Source organism: Mytilus trossulus, chromosome 1, assembly GCF_036588685.1.
Source record: "Mytilus trossulus isolate FHL-02 chromosome 1, PNRI_Mtr1.1.1.hap1, whole genome shotgun sequence".
Taxonomy (NCBI): Eukaryota; Metazoa; Mollusca; class Bivalvia; order Mytilida; family Mytilidae; genus Mytilus; species Mytilus trossulus.
Genome location: NC_086373.1, coordinates 62,412,390 through 62,429,057, shown reverse-complemented (window position 1 = coordinate 62,429,057; position 16,668 = coordinate 62,412,390). Strand labels below are relative to the sequence as shown.

The window sequence follows — 16,668 nt, the reverse complement described above, 5'->3', positions numbered from 1 at the left end:
CTGACTATGCAGTATGGGCTTTGCTCATTGTTGAAGGCCGTACAGTGACCTATAGTTGTTAATGTTTGTGTCATTTTGGTCTTTTGTGGATAGTTGTCTCATTGGGAATCATACCACATCATCATTTTTTATATTAACTCAGCAGATGGTCAAAAATACAAGTGGACATGGCCGGGTACTTATACATCCCAACACAAAAAGACACACTGAATAGATCTGAGAATACTCACAGTTATCTGACAGCTAGTTCAAAACTTAAGCCACTTACAACTAATAAAAAAATCATGCATCAAAGACAACGATTAATCCGTACACATCCAACATCCAATGGATTTAGTTTAAAGACATCATTAACAGCCAGAGAAAAACATGACCTTGTGCAATGCCAAGTAACAGGTATCGACAGATTGTAGATACATGAATATGTATCTGTATATAACATACTAGTAATATTTAGTTAGCTTTTAATTTACTGATAACAAAATCAATATGTATACCAATAAAAACAATATTCAATGATCTTATTACAGTGTTGCATAGGTAACCTTTTAGAATAAGTTTATTTAAAGGAGGGACAAGATAACATGGATCATTCATTTCTTAATTTCCTGGCATGGTTAACAACATTTCCATAAAAATGAGGATGTGCTATCCCGTTTGAAATAAGTTTTCTACAGGTACAACCAAACTTCAATACCAAATCTTTATATCTATGGAAAAATTTAGTAAAGGTTTTAAGTAATTTATGGTAACGATATCCCTGGTTTGATAATTCACCTAGGAACACTTTTGAGAAAAATGTTTGACATGGAAATAAAATCTTCTTTCCTATAATGTCATTTAATAAATAATTAGTTCAAAACATTTTTTTGGGGTTTAACATTTATTGTTGTGTTATCAAGCAGGAAGTTATTATGTAATTTTATTTTTTATTTTGGATATTTTCTCTAAATTGAAGTCAATAAAAGGTTAACATCACTTGAACAGTTCATTTCATGTAAGGATTATCATGTTCAATCCTCTTTGTTTGCATAAACAATGCCAGCAAAGTCTGTAGACTTCTTCAATTTCAAATAATGAACACAATTATCTGAAACAGAATTATGTCATCCCTTCAACACACGGAGATCTTATGTTTTTTGTGGTCTTATATTCGAAAGGTTAAAGGACAAAGGTTAAATCACATTGAAGATGACCTCTGGCCTTGTCATTTATATTCAAGATTAAGTTATTTAATTTTAGAAACATTTACATGGCCACTCAAATTTATACTTGTTTGCCATATAGCATATCCTTTTCGATACACCTAAGGCATTGGCCCATAGGTCCATGCCCCACCTCTCGTACAATGAATGAATCAGACATATTCTTAATTGTCTTGATGAAATCTTTTCAGAGTGCTATAGGATTAGTTCTTGTGGAGGCCTGTGTTATGAATATTTTCAGACAGCACCCTGAAATTTGAAGTAGCAATTTTCTGTAAAATTGTGACACCAGATTTAGAATAAATTTTACTGTAAAATGTGTCATATTTATTTATGGTGCTAGAAGGCCTTGTGCAGACCACAGAATTCATGCCCTTCCTTATGTCTTTGATTGTTGAATTAATAAAAAATGTTCAGATTACCATTCCTATAAACCATTAAATAGAAATTGTTAAATATCAAATACTGTTTAATTTCCCCCTTATCTCATTTATATTCATAAAGCCTTAACCATTTCTTTGCAATGCTTTTTCACTGGAGAGACTTCTATAGATGAAGGGGAGATGTTAGTCCGTTTATTCTATATGGAATATACTGAGATATTTTTCAGATATAATGCCCCACAACAACCAGCATTGATGTGAAAATTACAACCAAGAGGGAATTTTTAGTGAATGACTGTGTGTGTACTGTACATAATATAATGATTTAACTGTTAAATCAAATGTAAAATGAATACACGTGATGTGCTACCAAAAAGATGTAAATGAAGAATACAATGAGTTGGAAGTATGCATCAGCAACAGAATTATTGAATTTTTCTATGTTGCATATTTTGATTAGCAGAATTGATTTCCTTTATTGATAGAAATCAGCCATATTGACATTTCTATTTAACAATCTATTGGTAAAAATCAGCAATGATTGTTGCACTTATAAAGCTTAAACAATAAATAATCAATAATTTTGTTTTTCTGCCGATTCCACCACATGAAGTATTATGATCAATAAAGATTCTCATTGAAAGTAGATACGATTGCCTCAGTTGTTTTCTTGGATAATGAAATGATACATCTGGTCAATATATAAAGGCTTAGGATGGCTAGTTCTGTAGGAAATGTTTCTCGGTAAGTCATAAGAATTTGATCATGCATTCAGGATCCTATTACCCGTTATCATACTTTTATTAATTTGAAATGCTAGCCAATACAATGAAAGCATATGTTTTTAAATGTTTTAAGGTAGTGGTATAAAGTTTTATTTACCATAGTCCTCAATACTATTATGGATATAAAAAATAGTCATGAAAAATTATTGATCTAATCTAAATTTGTGAAACTATTTCATAATGAACGCTCAATTACTATTAAGCATGTTATTCTACGATTTTCCACACAACATTACATGACCTTTCCTTTTACAGGTCAAACTTAGACCTATCAGATGCTATAGAACAAACCAGTACAGCTCTCAAGCTTTTCCTGAACAACAAGTTCACAGATGCCAAAGCTAGGATGGAACCAGGGTTCGTAATTAGATCTTCAAAACATAATTTCATATTGAAAGTTTGTTTGAAAGTTACTGAAAGCCAACTTATTTTTGGGGGATACTTAATTTCTTGTTTAGTCCTATCTTGTCTTATTCATAGCAATTTAATTTTGTTATTTTCAAATGTACTCGATGTTATTAGACAAGGATCCACGTTTTAAAATTTGCAATGATTTATATTCATGTTATTTTCTTCTTGCTAAAACGGCTAGAACTAGTTTGTTTACAATATTTTACACATACAGAGAATCTTTGAAAAGAATTGGATTTTTGTTTTATCATCAACAACTGAATTTAAAAAGATCATCTGCTAATACTGATTTTGCTTACATTTAGTCTCAATTAAGCAATTTATGTATCAATTGTTATGATATAAAAAAAACATAAGCCTAGCAAATTGCCTTTTGGCAGACTTGTCCATGTGATATTTTGATCTAAAGGAGTTAGTTCATTTTAACTTTTATTTTGTAGGTCAAACAACAGTATGTATCATGCCCTGGGATACGGGACCATACTTTACATTCAGGCTGTCATGACATTTGATATGGTAATAACCAGTAATTTATTTTTATCAGTGTACAAGACAGAAATATCAATACTAGAATTATAGTAGTACTTTGGTTTAAAATATATTTTCAAAGTAAACTAAAATATTCTATGACATGAGAAGAACAGATAAAGAATATGATTGAGACCATAAAAATACTTTGTAGAATTTGTATCTACGGGATTTTCCATTTATCTTGTAAATAGATACCACAATAAAGGTTTGTATACTAAAAACTCATTAGTGACTCTCTTATAAAAAAATCTTAAAAGGCCAAACAAAGAACAAAGTCAAAGAGCATTTTTACTCACATAACATATAGAATGTAAACTTACTTATTTGCTAGCTTTGTGATGGCTGGTACATCTCTTGCTGTGACTGACTTCTGAAAATTTACAGCCTGTCCGTTAAGTTATATATTAAATATTATGTTTTTAATTTTTCAGACTGATATTGAGGCAGCTATTCAGGCATTGAAAAAATCATTGCATGTTTGTGATCGACACAGGCGTAAATATTCCTTCACCGAAACCATAACACGTTCTGGAATGAAGCCATCTCTTCTTAAAGAAGGTAACACTTAATTATATTTTTTTTGTTTATTTGTATTAAAGCATTTGTAGAATTATGTTGAACCTACTGATTTTTGTTGAGCCTGCGACTTAAGTCGCAGAAATCTTGACATAGAGATAGTGATCCAGCGGCAGCGTTGGTGGCGGCGTTAACATAATTCTTGAAAGCTTTATATTTTAAAAGGTGGAAGACCTGGAGGCCTATTATTTTGTATATAGATGCCTCATGTTACAAAGTTTCAGTCAATCACATGTCCAATGTCCTTGACCTCATTTTCATGGTTTAGTAACTACTTGAAAAAAAAGTTAATGTTAAATTCTCTCTTTCATTATAAGTAATAGGATAAAAATATTGGTATGTGTGTACCTTGCAAGGTCCTCATGCCCGTCAGACAGTTTTCACTTGACCTCAACCTCATTTCATGGATCAGTGAATAAGGTTATGTTCTGGTGGTCAAGTCCATTACTCAGATACTATAAGCAATAGGTCTAGTATATTCGGTCTATGGAAGGACTGTAAGGTGTACATGTCCAACTGGCACATGTCATCTGAACTTGGCCTCATTTTCATGGTTCAGTGGTTATAGTTAAGTTTTTGTGTTTTGGTCTGTTTTTCTTATACTGTATGCAATAGGTCAATAATATTTTGTGTATAGAAATATTTAATGATCTATATGTCAATTGCACAGGTTTTATTTGACCTTAACCTCATTTCCATGGTCCATTGCTCAGTGTTAAGTTTTTGTGGTTTGGTCAGTTTTTCTTATAAGCTATAGGTCAACTATATTCGTTGTATGGAAAAAATGTTATTTGTACGTGTCTCCATGGCATGGTTCATCTGACCGTAGCCTCATTTTCATGGTTCATTGGTCAATGTTTAGTTTTCTTGCTTATTGTTAAGTTTATGTGACAGTTGTAATAAAGCTTTATATTTAGGACTATCAATATAATATCAATGTTTAGTAAAGAAGGCGAGACATTTGGGCTTGTGTACTCGTGTTTATATAACAGAATGGTATTGTCTTTACAAAATGTAAATTTAGGATTGATTGATAATAAATCGATGGCTACTAAATGTCCGGTGGCAATATGATACATACATATTCATGTGCATGGCATTGTTTGTAAAACCTATATATTTACCTTTAACTCATTGTGACTTAGATGGATAGTTGTCTCATTGACACTTACATATATACCACGTCTTCTTATTTGTATATTTATTTTGATATGAATATATGCTGCTTTATGATAGACTATAAAACCTTTGGCTTGACCAAGACAGGGATTGAACCTTTTGCAGTTAAGCCCAGCAGGCCACCATAAGACTAACAAAGTTGTTATATGGCTGCACGAAATTGTTTGTAAAACCTGTAGTTGTTTTTTTTGTATAGCTGCACAATATTGTTTGTAAATCATTTAGATTTCTAGTATAAGAAAATATAATATTCTTACAGAGACATTAAACACAAATTCACTTCCAATAGTCCATCATTGAATATAAATGTAATAGTTATTGTTTAAATAGCAACATGATATTGATTCTGTAGTATATTGTATACCAATCACATTATCTTTACAAGTACATTTTTTTAAACATTAATCAAAATACAATATACCAGTATTCTGAATCCCTAAAATGTTGAAATCCTGTTAATTACCAACATGAAATGCATGATTTTATTTCAGATGAAATCCATGCAGAGTTATGTTATGCTGAATGTTTACTTCTGAGAGCATTGTTGACCTTTGTACAGGATGAAAATCTCATTAGTTTTGTTAAAGGAGGGTTGAAAATTAGAGAATGTTATAAAGTTTACAAGTAAGTTACATGTAAAAGCTACCAAATGATGAATTATTTAGTAATTACAAGCTGGACACCATAACAAATCCTTAATTAAAATGAAAAGTTGTATACAAAACACCTGCAAAAGTCTGCTCTGCTCTAGTCATCTAGATGTCTTTTTTTGCAGTCATATATTGATATCAGGTTGTCCTTTTTGTTGTCATCAATCGCGTTGTCCAAAGACAGTTGGTTACCAGACAATAACTTCAGTATAAGTAAATAGAAATCCATAAAATTTATACACAAGGTTTATAACCCTCAAAAGGAAGGTTGGGATTGATTTTTGGGGTTTATGGTTCGAACAGTTTAGGAGTAAGGGGCCAAATAAGCATTTTAGTAGTTTCCTGACAATAACTTGTGTTTAAGTGTATGAATCTCTCTGAAATTATACCACAAGTTTCCACACCTCCAAGGAATGGTTAGGATCAACTTTGGTGGGTAATGGCTCAATTTGAAACAGCATAATGTATTGCACAAAAACCAAAAATGTAATATGAATTCAAATCATACAACCAATCTAAGTTGTTTGACTACAGTTGTTCTGTGTCAGAAACCTATAATGTGTCAAATATTTAATTACAATCCAAATTCAGACCTGTATCAAGTGCTAATATTGTGTCCATTTTTGCTCCAACTGTTCAGGGTTGGACCTCTGAAGTCTTATCCAACTGCACTCAGTGAAGCAATTGTTCTTTTTGTGCTGGTTAGTGTAAGCCTCATTTTTTTTTAAATGTACTTATCAAAGTATTTTTTTTTAAAAAGGGGAACATAGTTTTCCATCAATAATTGTATTATTTAGTATAGGGAAATGTTTCATCTTGCTGTCTATATTATTCTTTCTCAGATCTAATTTGTGTTTTTAATTTTTATACAGGGAGTGCAATAAAATTTTACAGAAGAGAAATTTTGCAGATGAGAAACAAAAACTTCATTTTGAGAGTGGTGTGTTAATGGGAGTTGGTGCTTTTAACTTGGTATGATAATATTTATGACACAGCAGTATTTACTTATAATTTTTGATACTATTTATGACACAGCTTTTTTTACTTATAAATTGATTATTATTTTGCCATTCCTTGGTTGTTTCAGCTTGACTCTCTGTTTTTGTCGAGCCTGCGACTTTTGTCGCAGAAAGCTCGACATAGGGATAGTGATCTGGTGGCGGCGGCGGCGTTAGCTCACTTCTTAAAAAGCTTTATATTTTAGAAGGTGGGAGACCTGGATGCTTCCTACTTTGTATATGGATGCCTCATGTTACAAACTTTCCGTCAGTCAAATGTCCAATGTCCTTGACCTCATTTTCATGGTTCAGTGACTACTAAGAAAAAAGCTAAGATTTTTTTTTTAATGTTAAATTCTCTCTTATTATAAGTTATAGGATAACTATATTTGGTATGTGCGTACCTTGCAAGGTTCTCTTGCCCGTCAGACAGTTTTCACTTGACCTCGACCTCATTTCATGGATCAGTGAACAAGGTTAAGTTTTGGTGGTCAAGTCCATATCTGAGATACTATAAGAAATAGGTCTAGTATATTCGGTCTATGGAAGCACTGTAAGGTGTACATGTCCAACTGGCAGGTGTCATCTAACCTTGACCTCATTTTTATGGTTCAGTGGTTATAGTTAAGTTTTTGTGTTTTGGTCTGTTTTTCTTATACTGTATGCAATAGGTCTTCTATATTTTGTGTATGGAATGGTTGTAAGATGTACAGGTCTACCTGGCAGGTGTCATATGACCTTGACCTCATTTTCATGGTTCAGTGGTCAAAGTTAAGTTTTTGAGTTTTGGCCTTTTTTCTAATACTATATGCAATAGGTCAACTATATTTGGTGTATAGAAATATTTCATTATCTACATCTCAGTCGCACAGGTTTTATTTGACCTTGACCTCATTTTTCCAGTTCATTGCTCAGTGTTAAGCTTTTGTGTTTTGGTCTGTTTTTCTTAAACTATAAGCAATAAGTTAATTTTATTTGTTGTATGGAAGAATTGTTAGCTGTGCCTACCTTGCATGGTTCATCTGACCTTGACCTCATTTTCATGGTTCAAAGGTCAATGTTTAGTCTTCTTGGTTTATGTTAAGTTTATGTGACAGTTGTAATAAAGCTTTATTATTAGGACTATCAGCATAATATCAATGATTAGTAAAGAAGGCGAAACATTTCAGTGTGTGAACTCTTGTATTTAATTACAGTTGATTTTCAGAATATGTTAATTGGAATTGAAATTCATGAAAAGTTTTCTCTATATAAGTTTTGAGCACTGACGGGCAGACATTATTTCAAATATTTTGTTATTGTATGGACACTTCTTATCACCGGGGAAAGGTAGTAGCAAACTTCCTCTCTGCAAAGGGGAGATAAAAAGTTCAAAGGCAGTAATTTGTCACTGGGTAAAAAAAGTGCAGAAAAACCTTTTAAAAAATAAACCCACTAGAACTCCTTGATAGTTTTGAATTACTTGTACAAAATGCAGATAGAATTCCTGAAGTTAAATAATTTCATATGTTTAAAGAAAAAGATAGTATGCTTTAATCTTAAACATGTGACTTTACATATATATGTGTGTTTTATTGATACTTCTGGTTTGTGTAGAGATTCAATATCACACATTTCAAGTTTTGTATTTGTTTTACAGATGATTTCACTTCTTCCAAGCAAGGTTATGAAACTTTTAGAATTTGTTGGATTCTCAGGAAATAAGGTAATATTCAAATAAGAAATCAGATTTTTTGAAGACATTGAAAGAGTTTCTTCTGCTTACATAAGACAAGAATGGCTTTGGTGTCCAAGTCGTTTTTAATAAAAGTAGATACAGTTCTTTAGTACTGTATCACTAGCCTGTTAACACTGAGAATTTACGTTCAAATCCTGCACAGGGTAGGTGCATTTGACACCAAACTTGATTGACTAGAATTGTTAGATTTCCTACTGAAGGTCTGAAGTTCTCTTCAAGAACTCCAGCTTCCTCTAGAAATAAAAACTCAGCAATACATGGCAAGACTTGCAGTAGTAAGTGATAGACTCAAGATTGCTGATTCAGATTTTCAAAAAAATGACACACCCTTCATCCAATATAACCTTCACTACAGAATATAGTTTTATATAACATCTTCAGGGGCGTAGCTGCCGTTAGGCACTATAGGCACGTGCCTACACATAATTTTTGCACAAATATTTTTTTTATTAAAAAACATTATAAACAATGTACGTTATCTGTAGATGAAAGCCAGTGAAGTTGTCAATACTCTTTCATTGAATGTCATTTGCACACTAGTCTCTCGTCCTTAGTGAATGGAATATTGGATAGAATTTAATGTTTTATATGATTTTACGTACTTCTATAGAAACTAAACAAGAACTTTGGTTCAGATAGTTTCACTTCTGTCAATAAAAACTTGAATGAAGCTCAATTTAGACACATGATTTTTTTAATTAGTTGTTGTTAATTTTCAACTAGCTTTCCACTTTGTCTTCACCCGACCTACAATAAAAACCCTTGCCAATGTTGTTCGTCTGTTTGGCTGTGCAGGATGTATAAATACACAGTCACGTCTGGTTAGAATGGGGACATTAAATCCGACGCCTAGCTGTAGAGAGAATGCTACTCTTTGATGAGTTCGTAGTTGGTCTGCCGAAAGGCAAAATTTCTGCTCCTATCCAATATAAATCCATCATTTTTCAATTGCAATGCATGGCATCTTAAAATTTCTAGACCTTCGTCCCGTACGACACTTATAACAGGACCTAGATCCCTGTTGTATTTATTGCTATAAACAAATTATGCTTAACTTGCATGAATATTTATTAAAATCCTGAACTCGCATAAATATTTATGAATATCAATCAATCAACTAGTTTCCAGTAATTTTGGGAACTCCCTTATCTGCGTTGATGACCACAATTTTCAAACTCCTAAGCAGGTAGGGATTTTAAAGTAGAGGATATAAAGACATATGAATTTCTTGAATTATGTTACGATAGTATGAACAGAACAGAAGTTGAACTTTTGCATAAGGCATCGACTATTGTGTGCATATATTTGTGTGACTTCGGTGAAGGTTTAAGAATCAAAAGATTGATGGTTGATGTCTAGCCAAAAGGATAGTTTTATTATAAAGTAATATCATTGTTTACATGCCTTTTTTTTAAGGAATGATCGCCAATATGTACTGTTAATTAAATTAAAATCAGAGATATAAAAATACCAAACAGGTTGTACTGCTTAATTAGAGGAATACGCTGATCTACGCTGGGCAATGCATATTGTATTTTTTTTTTTTAATATCATTTCCGATTGTACTGCGTTTATATTTTTAATTCACCAGTCAGATGTTATGGTAAATTATAATTCATAATTCTTCGAACTTTTCATCATGTACATTATAATTTTCTTGATTAAACAACCAGTAAATTTAACATTTTGTACATAAAATTTTGCAGCTAAAACGCTGAAAACCGTTTTCCGTCGGGGGGCTTCGCCCCCCTGAACCCCCTACCAGGGCTCTGCCCTGGACCTACTGGGGGCCTTGAGCGGCCCCCAGACCCCCTGCTGATTGGTGCCTACAGTTGACTGAGTACCTAGCTACGCCCCTGATCTTATTCTTTTTAAAACCACTGATCTAATTGACATAAAAAATGTACTGGTTCATCTAGAGGTCACCCATTTCCATTGTTATCTGACCAGAAATGATCTGAAGAAGTTTATATCATTTTTTCCAACTTTGAACTTTGGGTCATATTCTAAGTTTACTTTGGAGATTGAAAAAGAAAAACATTTCTGCAATGTATATTTCTTCCGGATTTTTTTTTTTCCATGTGTCTAAATATTTCATGGTAATTCTGTTGAGTTCTAGAAGTGTAATTAATTGAACTGCTACAATAATTTTAACAGATTTGTGACTTTTGTTGTAGCAGAAAAGCTAATATTATTATCTGTTTCTGTTTTCAGAAAGCTGGATTACAAGCTTTACTTAAAGGAACAGAAGATTTATCAAGTCTAAGAGGCCCTCTGTGTTCTATTATTTTAATAGCATATCATACAGTAGTTTGTTATGTTCTTGGTTTGTATATTTCATATATTTGTAAGTTAAGGATTATATTATAATGGGAGGTAACTCAATGATCTAAAAGTCTCTGTTAAAAGGACACTTAGGTCAACAAAACTGGACAGTGGCCTGAAACAATAAACAACAAAGCGATATTATAGGCACATTTCGATTGGTCCTTTTACTTGTACAAAATGTTTTGCCTTACAGTGGTAAAAAGGTTATGAAGAAAATCTGAAAAAAAAAAATAAGATAGGAAAAATTTGATTGGATCTTTTATATGTACAAAATGCTCTGAATAGCTTATAGCCACATACCTTATTTGTTTATGCCTCACAGTTGTAAAAAGGTTATGAAGCAAATCTGAAAAACACAAGCTGTTTCTTTTCTTTGAAGTTTATGTTGTCTTAGGAGTTTTAAGAGTTAGTGTAAATGGGGCATATTTACCATGATTGGTTTATTTATACATCAAGATTGTATTTTGTTTTTTGTTTAAGTCAATTTTCAGAATCTTATAACATTATAGTTATGATGTTTTGCCATTTTAGCCCTCATCATGCTCATGTGTAGTATAGTATGAATCAACAACTCCCCAGTCTATTTACTAATTTTTATGCTACATTGAATTTTAGTCTGTCAATTTTAGTGCTTATATTGAATTGTGTCAATATGCTTCAAATTAATTACTATTTTCCATATGTCTAGGTTTAGCTGATGGTGATATTGCTTTGGCTGAAGAACTATTAAAACCATGTCTCAATCTTTATCCTAAGGTAATCACTGTGAAAGACAAATGGAGCTTGAACTTGTACCACTGATACACGGCATAGTAAAGCAAATTTCCTTAATGAAGTTAATAGTTATCCTATTTTTAAACAGTATTACTGTTATTTTTTAAGGTACAAATTATGATTTCAAATGTTTTTGACAAGAATTTTACCACTACATTTTTTACCACTACATGTATCTGAGCTTTAACTTAAACAGATAAAATGATAATTTAGATCTAGCTTGTGAATATTTTGGAGAAATGTACAGATTTTGTGTCATAACAAGTGAAAGTGAGCTCTTGTTGTTATGATAAACATTGTTATGAATAATTGAAGAGAGTTTTATCATGTTGCATTGGAAAAAGTCATTTTCGTTTGGAAGTTTAGTGTTTAGTATGTGTCTAAGCAGCAATCTTGCTTCAGTTATGCATTCATATTTAAAATTCTGTGTTGGTAAAAAAACAATATTATAGATATTCTGTTTTTTCTTATTGTAGGGTGCACTTTTTTTATTTTTCTCTGGAAGAATTGAAGAAATAAAAGGAAATATAGATAATGTAAGTACTTATAGCCAACAGTAGATTACATTTAATATACTTTCAATCTTTAGTTGCAGTCCAAATTTCCCTGACCTTCATCCTGGATGGCCTTTATTTAAGGACCTACCTATTGTATTTATTATTAATTTGTTCCTGTCCTGAACATGCAAAACATATTTGCCACTGGATCTGGTCTTGTCTTGTCTTTGACGCTTAGCAACCAAATGACATGTGCCCAACAGTTTCTTTTATGAATAAATAAATTAACACATGACAGTCATATGATAATTAGTAATAATAGTCTTTTTCTGTTCTTAAATGTTTTGTTTTAAAAATACCAAATGTTTGTATAATTGCCAATGTTCACTATTCATTTGTCATGTAGGTTTAGGCATATGCTTTCTTCTTGACAATGGAAATATGATATGCAGAATTTTTCAACCTCTTAGAAATGAATCTTTTATGATTGATTTTAACTTATTTTTCAATGATGTCCAATTTTAAGTGGCTTCCAATTGATATGCACTAAATGCGAGTTATTTTAATGTAATTGAAAAGTAATGATAAATTATCTGTTTGAAAGAGATTTTAGTAATACTTATATCATCTATATATTTCTATTTCAGGCTTTATTTAGATTTGAAGAGTCCATAGATTCCCAGCAGGAATGGAGACAGTTTCATCATTTATGTTTTTGGGAGTTGATGTGGTGTCATTGGTATGCTTTGCTTTGATGTTGCCATAGAAATTTGAATTTAAACAAAAAAATGTTTTACATTTCTTTTCCCCTTTGACTTTTCTATGTAAAGCAATTTTTTTTACAGTCAAATAGAGTATGTGTATATTATATTTTAAACCCAGTTATCCTAAGCCAGTCTTATAAAAGAATACTTTCAGCATCATAACAGGTGCTATTTGTGAACCAGGAACTGTTTACCTTTCTGAAGCATCTGTTGAACTATTTCTATTGGCCAGTGGTGTTGGTTTTTCTGATTTTATATTATAATACATCCACTATCAGTTTCCTGGTTAACCGCCAGAATCATTGAATCACAGTTGATAATTTTGGGTTATAATCAAATTTTATGCTTTAATTGGCACTACATTGCTATTTAACTACTTAACCCTTTCCTCCATAATGACGCTTTTTGACGCCACCCACCCAGACTGTGACTTCTCACATTAATAAAAACACTCATTTATTCATAACTGAAAAATTCAAAGCTGTGATAGAAAAATTTCTTCTATTTTATTTACTATGAGATATCAGATTTTTACTTGTTTAAAATTGTGAAACATAGAATGTTAAAGAGTATACAATTTTATAACAACCTTTGATAATTTTAGTTTCAAGGGTGACTGGTTAATGGCCATGAAGTATGCTGAGAGACTATGTAAGGAGAGTAGATGGAGTAAAGCTACATATACATATCAAAAAGCAGCATTTTTACTCATGTGTGACGATCAAACTGAAGAGACAAAAACTCATCTTCATTATTTATTTAGGTAAGTTGTCTTCACATAAATAAGCTGTGACTACAGCTGCATAAAGATTGGCACCTGTTAAAACAATATTGGAACGTATACAATACTATTTCTTTGTACCTATTTTATTTTTCTAAAGCACATAATGCATAATATACAACTTTTTACAAAGAAATATTTAAGGAATGACTGTAATATTTTTTCTGTCTATGAAGAAATCACTTAAAAAAATTGGTGCACACTGAACAGTGTGCACCACATTTTTTATGTTATTTCGAATAGACAGAAAAAATATTACAGTCATTTCTTATATAAATTTTTAAATTCTAAATTCCATTTTAAACAGTCATTACAGTAGAAAACCATGAAAAAACCTTGATGACGCCACGGTCACATGACTAAATTATGTCTATGGGCTCATAACAATTAACGTCAGCCAATCAGAAGACCTGTTACATCCAAAATTAAATTATTAAGGTATGAAGGTGAAAGAACACTTAGTCAAATAATTATGATTTATCAGATTGTAAGACTTTTCATAATTAATAGAAAATGTATGAAAAATTAACAGGTCAAAATAAACTGTATGCTACATTAAAAGAGTTAACATGAACAATGATGAATTAAGAGTAAAATAGGAGATTATACAAAAAAATAAACAAAAATTTTAAGGGAAAAGTTGATTTGGTCTTCAATGGTCACTTCATTGCTGCTAACTCATTAAACTAAAAAAAGGAAATATAAGGAGACAATGAATGCCAGATTTATAAGTATCATGTACAAACTATGAGAAAGACAATTGAGTTTTTTTATGTTTTTATTGTCTGTGTGTTTTTAATATTAACACACAAACTGCCCATTTTTCAATTCCTCTTAAACTCTATTCTAGGAAAAAATACATTATTTACAGTACAGAATATACATTTTAAAATTATTTTAAGTGCCTGAATTGATAAAAATCTTTTTTTTAAGTATCTACTTAAATAAATACAATAGTTAATAGGAAGCAGTATATTTAATTTGTAATTTACAATTTCAAGCATAAAATCCCAAAACAGAAGTCTTCAAATTTTAATTGAGTGTTATGTTTACTGTAGATAAAAATCCATGTATCAAATTTTTACAAAACATTTGTACTTTTTTATTTGAAATTCCCATGATAATGTAACAGTATCTTGTTGTACAATGCAAAAAGTGTGTAATATAGGTTAAATGATTTATTTTTTCCCAACGATTATGAAGAATTTGTAGTCTAAGCTTGGTGGTGAGCTTGTATTGTAAACACTATAATATAGGTTTTTATTACACTCCAACTCCACCAAGGGGGATATATTTCATTCACCTTGTGTCTTCATTTGTCTAGTTATTCTTCAGTCTGTCCATTTGTCCAACAAATATTTTCATCAACTTCCTAAGGTACTACTGAACAGAATGACACAAAATTGGTCAGCAGCTTTCTGATCAACTAGACACCTATTTCCGGTTTGCAAATACTTTGATTTTTTTTCTTCAATATTTCAAATGAATTTTATTTTTTTTCTCACACTTTTCTCAATTTACAAGTACTACTGAACTTAATGACTTCAAATTTAGTCAGCAGGCCTGGCAGAAACCAACTTCCTGTTTTCTGATACTTAGAGTTGTGAGTGGGATATGTTTAACACAACAATGTGTGCATTCATTTTAAAATAGTTTGATGAGTTTCATTTTACCATCATTGATGTCAAACTTTTCCATGCTTATCTTCCCTTTGTGTGTCAAAAAAGATCTCTTATATGGCCTATTTTATTTTACTAAGTAAATGTTTTGACACACACTCCAAACTGAAGTTTTAATTAAAGACTGATTCCTTTAGAAAATGGGTCTGGAAATGTCATATTTGCCGGACATGTCCTAAACTGAATGGTCTTTGACCAAATTAATAGATTTGTTTATTGGTCAACAAATTTTTTTTTACAGAAATATTTTTGTTCATTTCCTAAAGAGCAGGTTCATTAATCACTTTTGTGCACACATTTTTGTTCTGAATCAGGAATGTGGTGTAAGTAACATTTTTTTCAATACCTCTATTCATATCATAAACTTTGCTTAGTTTGATTTGTTCTTTTAAAAGGGCACTAGCTACAAGATATATAAAAAATCTAAAATATGATATTTATTTTTCAATCATTAATGAAAGTGGAATAGTGAAATAATAATTTACTTTGAGCAGCTAGTATATTATGGTTCAATTTTGTCAAATAAGCTAAGAAATATTGATGATGAATTATTCCCTTGCAAGTGAATAATTCAACCTCATCAAATCCATATTTATGTGAATTTAAATTTTAAGTTTGGATAAATGTTTTACATTGTTATAAATCAAAGATGAGTCAAGTCTGTGAACATGAATTTGACAGCTAGTGCCCCTTTAAAGATAAGAAATTTGGCATATGTGGTTTTAATAATATTTAGGGTGGGATTCCGTTTACTGCAATTAAAGCAAACCCCAAGATAATTTTTTGTTTAACTGTTGTATTTGTGTTTCTAATTTTGAGGGACATAACAGGATTGACCTGATTAAGCAATTGTAAGACATTGAAATCAATTGCAAAGATTAAAAAATATTTCTTCATTTCTTAGATTTTACTTATTCCACCAAATCAATTTTCATTTAGAAATTTGCATGCGTTTTAAAATATTTTTTTAGTAAAGTTGGGAAAGGGTTGACTTTATTTTGTTTACTTACAAATTCATGAATGGTTTTGGTATATAACAAGTTCACATATGTGAAATGAATGTTTATGATATAGATTTAATACTCTTCACAAACAAACCAAAGAGAAATAAAGTCACCACCCGTGGTCTTGAATAACAAGCAGAGACTTGAATTGTTATGTATCCCTCAAGATCTGGGTTGACTTCGCAATTATTTATTATTATGTTTCTTTTTTTTGTACATTTAATATATTTATTTTAGGATCAGATTTTTTTTCTGTAATGAAAAGAGCATTTATATAAAGAACTTTACGCCAATAGGGTACTTTAAAAAATGGAATATAATGTGGAAGTTTTTAAAGCTTTTTTTTTTGGCGTCTACCATTCTAGAGATATGTCCATGATGTTAC

General features: G+C 31.2%; 1 protein-coding gene across 2 annotated transcripts in view; it reads left to right on the top strand.

Moving 5' to 3' along the window:
• Positions 1 to 16,668, top strand: part of LOC134681177 (tetratricopeptide repeat protein 39B-like) — a 37,769-nt gene that overhangs the window by 4,263 nt on the left and 16,838 nt on the right. The window contains exons 1-12 of one of the 2 annotated variants that reach the window (XM_063540677.1): positions 2,210 to 2,332; positions 2,629 to 2,730; positions 3,225 to 3,300; positions 3,747 to 3,873; positions 5,562 to 5,694; positions 6,593 to 6,692; positions 8,358 to 8,423; positions 10,671 to 10,782; positions 11,473 to 11,540; positions 12,035 to 12,094; positions 12,703 to 12,794; positions 13,424 to 13,582. In XM_063540677.1, coding sequence (XP_063396747.1) covers positions 2,304 to 2,332; positions 2,629 to 2,730; positions 3,225 to 3,300; positions 3,747 to 3,873; positions 5,562 to 5,694; positions 6,593 to 6,692; positions 8,358 to 8,423; positions 10,671 to 10,782; positions 11,473 to 11,540; positions 12,035 to 12,094; positions 12,703 to 12,794; positions 13,424 to 13,582 — 1,124 coding nt within the window. In that variant the 5' untranslated portion in view covers positions 2,210 to 2,303. Of the gene's footprint in view, positions 1 to 2,209; positions 2,333 to 2,628; positions 2,731 to 3,224; positions 3,301 to 3,746; positions 3,874 to 5,561; positions 5,695 to 6,592; positions 6,693 to 8,357; positions 8,424 to 10,670; positions 10,783 to 11,472; positions 11,541 to 12,034; positions 12,095 to 12,702; positions 12,795 to 13,423; positions 13,583 to 16,668 lie in introns of those variants that run through there. The other variant, XM_063540668.1, reaches the window with a different exon arrangement.